Source organism: Otolemur garnettii, unplaced genomic scaffold, assembly GCF_000181295.1.
Source record: "Otolemur garnettii isolate 467f Iridium unplaced genomic scaffold, OtoGar3 scaffold00127, whole genome shotgun sequence".
In the NCBI taxonomy this organism is placed as follows: Eukaryota; Metazoa; Chordata; class Mammalia; order Primates; family Galagidae; genus Otolemur; species Otolemur garnettii.
This window is the reverse complement of record NW_003852522.1, coordinates 3822116-3826397: the sequence shown is the minus strand read 5'-3', so window position 1 is coordinate 3826397 and position 4282 is coordinate 3822116. Positions and strand designations below refer to the sequence as shown.

The 4282-nt window shown below is 49.4% G+C and overlaps 1 protein-coding gene across 1 annotated transcript in view; it reads left to right on the top strand.

Annotated features, from left to right (window-relative positions):
- Nucleotides 1-4282, top strand: part of MRPL4 (mitochondrial ribosomal protein L4) — a 13008-nt gene that overhangs the window by 5495 nt on the left and 3231 nt on the right. The window contains exons 4-8 of the mRNA XM_012810253.2: nucleotides 891-942; nucleotides 2394-2511; nucleotides 3531-3637; nucleotides 3743-3852; nucleotides 3932-4008. Coding sequence (XP_012665707.1) covers nucleotides 891-942; nucleotides 2394-2511; nucleotides 3531-3637; nucleotides 3743-3852; nucleotides 3932-4008 — 464 coding nt within the window. The remainder of the gene's footprint in view (nucleotides 1-890; nucleotides 943-2393; nucleotides 2512-3530; nucleotides 3638-3742; nucleotides 3853-3931; nucleotides 4009-4282) is intronic.

The window sequence follows — 4282 nt, the reverse complement described above, 5'->3', positions numbered from 1 at the left end:
AAAAAAAAAAAAGAAAGTTGTAATAGTAATCATCTGGGCACGGTTGCTCACACCTGTAATCGTAGCACTTTGGAAGGCTGAGGCAGGAGGATCACTTGAGGCTAGGAGTTTGAGAAAGTTGTAATAGTAGGAAAGAGAAAAAAGAAGGGGAAGCTCTTTCTTTAAAAAGGTGTTCCCGGCTCAGCACCTGTAGCTCAGCAGCTAAGGCACCAGCCACATAGGCCAGAGATGGCAGGTTTGAATCCAACCCAGGCCTGCCAAACAACAGTGACAACCACAACCAAGAAATAGCTGGGAATTACAGCGGGCGCCTATAGTCCCAGCTACTTGGGAGGCTGAGGTAAGAGAATCGCTTAAGCCCAAGAGTTTGAGGTTGCTGCATCCTACATCCAGCAATAGAAATGTCAGAAATTGTTTGAATTTTGTATATAGTTGTACTGTTAATTCTAGCCACTATGCTGAACAGTATTCAAGTTACCATACAATATGGCTTTACAAGGAAATGTGTGGATATTGTTTTGTATTTTTTCAGTATAGAAGTTCCTGTGTCTTATTTAAATAAAGTTATTAATAAAACTGAAACAACAAAATAAAAAGAAAAGGTGTTTCTCTCAGAGATACTGTTTGAGCTGAGACCTGTAGGCTGAAAAGGAACCAGACAGGGGAAGAGTGTTGCAGGCAGAGGGAATGCTCTGTTCTAAGGCAGGACTCCATCTTGTAGAGAGGCCAGCTTGGCTGAGTGGTGTAAGATGAGGTCAGAGATGGTCAGGACAGATCAAAGCGGGCCCTGGAGATCGAAGGAAGGAGTTTGGGTTTTCCTCTTGTGGGATGGGGAGCCGTGGGAGGGTTTTAACAAAGCATGTTTCTCATGTCCCCTTCCTCCCTCACAGGCTAGACATCTTACACCAGGTTGCCATTTGGCAGAAGAACTTCAAGAGAATTGTGAGTGCCCAAGTGGAGTGAGGTGGGGAGGAGGAGGCAGAGGAGGCCTGTTGGTGTATTTTCTCTGGACTGCTTAGCTCAGGCCTCATCTTCTCTTTCCTGAACTGATGAATGGTCAATTTTCAGTTATTATCTGATCCTCCCACAAGTCAAATAGTCATGTCTATAAATGTGTAATTATGGGCAGTCATCCCAGAGAAAGGGACATTTAACTTCAAGTCTACAGTAGAAGCTAACCAGGTAAAAGACATGGTGGGGGTAGGGTGGAGATACTGGGAATCACACATGCAAAGGCCCTGTGGTAGGGACCCAGTGTCTCCATAGAGGTCACTGGGAACAAGGGTAAGGAGTTTGGATTTTATGCCCAGAACCTTATCAGTCCAGGTCTCTGCCTTTTATCTGTCCACCCCAGAGGTTGAGAAACTTTCCCCCTGCACACATGTCCCTGGCTCCTGCACATACTCTAAATGAGTCGCCAGTCTGGCGTTCTGAGCCTCTCATGATCCCCTGCCTTTCCCCTCTTCGTTGATCCTCTCTGCCCATATCATTCCCCATGGCTCACCTTCCTTCCAGTTTTAGCCACCCTAAAATTGTTCGAAACACTAAATAAATAAAATTGTTCAAAAATCCAACCTGAGCAACATAGCAAGGACTTGTCTCGTAAAACATTTAAAAATTAGCTAGATATGTCGGCGCCTGTGGCTCAGTGGGTAGGGCACTGGCCCCATATACTGAGGGTGGCAGGTTTGAACCCGGCCCCGGCCGAACTGCAATAACAAAAAAAATAGCCAGGCATTGTGGCGGGCACCTGTAGTCCCAGCTACTTGGGAAGCTGAGGCAAGAGAATCACTTAAGCCCAGGAGTTGGAGGTTGCTATGAGCTGTGATGCCACGGCACTCTACCGAGGGCAGTAAAGTGAAACTCTGTCTCTAAAATAAATAAATAAATAATTATTCATTTATTCATTCAATAAATTCCTATTAAGCATTAATAAAAAAATAAAAATAAAAATTAGCTAGATGTGTTGGCATACACCTGTTGTCCCAGCTACTCAGGAAACTGAAACAGTAGTACTGCTTGAGCCCAGGCGTTTGAGGCTGCAGTGAGCTATGGTTGAGCCACTGCCACTATTCTGAATTGACAAAGGAGAGAATCTGTCACTGAAAAAAACCAAAAATCTACAAACTACTGAGCACCTCCTTTGTGATAGGCAGTAGAGCCCCTGCCTTTGTGAAGCTGAATTAGGGGACTTTCATTTCTCAATCCTTCCTCTCCCTGCAAATGCTCTGTGCTTGTTTTTAGAGAGTCACCCATGACAATGACTCCTGCCTGGTTCCCTGGTGACAGGACTGGCCTGCCCAGCTCTTCACTGTATTCCTGGACCTGCTACCTTTGAGCTGCAGCAACACCTGCCTAGCAAACCTAATCCCCTCCTCTCTTTGTGCTGGCAGAGTTATGCCAAGACCAAGACTCGGGCTGAGGTGCGGGGTGGTGGCCGGAAGCCCTGGCCACAGAAGGGCACTGGGCGGGCCAGGCATGGCAGCATACGCTCCCCCATCTGGCGAGGAGGTGAGTGGGGGTCTGAGGGGTTAGGGCAGTGCCTGGATTCTTCTTCACATACAACTGCCCACATGTGGCATGATAATTGTGTCAGCCTCGTTCTTTGTACCTTGTCAGCCCATGTAGGTTGGTGGCATTGGGACTTGTGCCCACTGACCTCACTGCCTATGTGGGTGGGGGACAACTCATCCACTCTCCTAAGCCCCTAAATACCCAGTGCCTTTAGAGTACAGCCACAACCCCTTCCCCTACCCCAGCCCATACTTCACTTAAAATCCAGAGAGCTTAAATCCTAAAACTCCCAGGTCCCACAGCCTCTACATAAGTCTGGGCTCCTTACTTTATGGTTCTAGGGCCTGGTGGGTACACCCACTATGCCTTGTCCCTTCCATGCTTTCTTTGGCCAGACAGCTGACTAGGAATCCATCTTCTATGTAGCTACTCAGCACCCCTCACCTTCAGGAGTCTGGGTCATGTTTCCTCCACAAAGCCCTCCTTGACCTTCTTTGGGTTCTACCAACCCTCCAGCCCCTTGAGTTGTCCTGATTCCCTCTGTAGTTGAACCCCTGTCTGCCCTGCCAGAATGTGAACCACATGAAGGCAGGGACCATGGACCGTGTCTGTTTTGTTTTCTGCTGTACTCTCAGGGCCTGGTTGAAGGTGAATGCCCCAGTGAGCACCAGAGGGACTCCCTAGCCATTGACATCCCAAATCACACACTGCTTGCTCCCTTGCAGGATGTGCCTGATGCCTGCATCCACCCAGACATGAGAATTTTAACCTTCTGATAACTGCAACATGAGTAGCTAGTGCTTTAGTTAAGCATCCACTCTGTTCTACCTTGTATATATGCTGTAACTCAAGGTGTCCTATGAGGTAGGAACACCCTGATCTCAAGGTTTAACAGCTGTGGAAACTGAGGTGAAGTAATGGGTCCTAGGTTGTCCCTGACTCAGCCTCCACACTCCTTAGATACTCAGCCTGGCTCCTGGCAGCCTCCTCTCCAGCTCTTACACCTGTCTCTACAGGAGGCGTTGCCCATGGCCCCCGGGGCCCCACGAGTTACTACTACATGCTGCCCATGAAGGTGCGAGCACGGGGCCTCAAGATAGCACTGACTGTGAAGCTGGCCCAGGTACAGCCCAAGCCCTGTCAGGAGCCACGGGGACCCCAAGTGGCTGCTGGGGGAGGAGGAGGTGCTCTAGACTCATGGCCCAAATCATCCTTTCTTTCCAACCAGGACGACCTGCACATTGTGGACTCCCTGGAGCTACCGACTGCAGACCCCCAGTACCTGACAGAGCTGGCCCGCTACCGCTGCTGGGGGGACTCGGTGCTCCTCGTGGACTTGTGAGAGTTCAGGGCAGGGCTAGGGCAGGGAAACCTGAGCTCCATCCCCAGCAGGGCTCACTCCCACCCTCTCTTACAGAGCTTACGAGGAGATGCCACAGAACATTGTGGAGGCTACCTCCAGGCTCAAGACCTTCAACCTGATCCCTGCTGTGGGTGAGTAAGGGGCCAAGTCTACCTCCCAGGCCCCTAGAGTGTGCATGTGTAGGCCCAGCTGTTGGAGCTGCAATCCTTGCTGAGTGGTGGCTCATGCCACTTTGGGAGACTGAGGAGGGCAGATCACTTGAGGGTAGGAGTTAAAAGACCAGCCTGGGTTGGGTGGTGCCTACTCTCAAAGGAGTAGGGTACCAGCCAAAAACTGCAAAAAAAAAAAAAAAAAGAAGACCAACCTGGGCAACATAGTGAACTCCATCTGTACAAAAAATAAGAA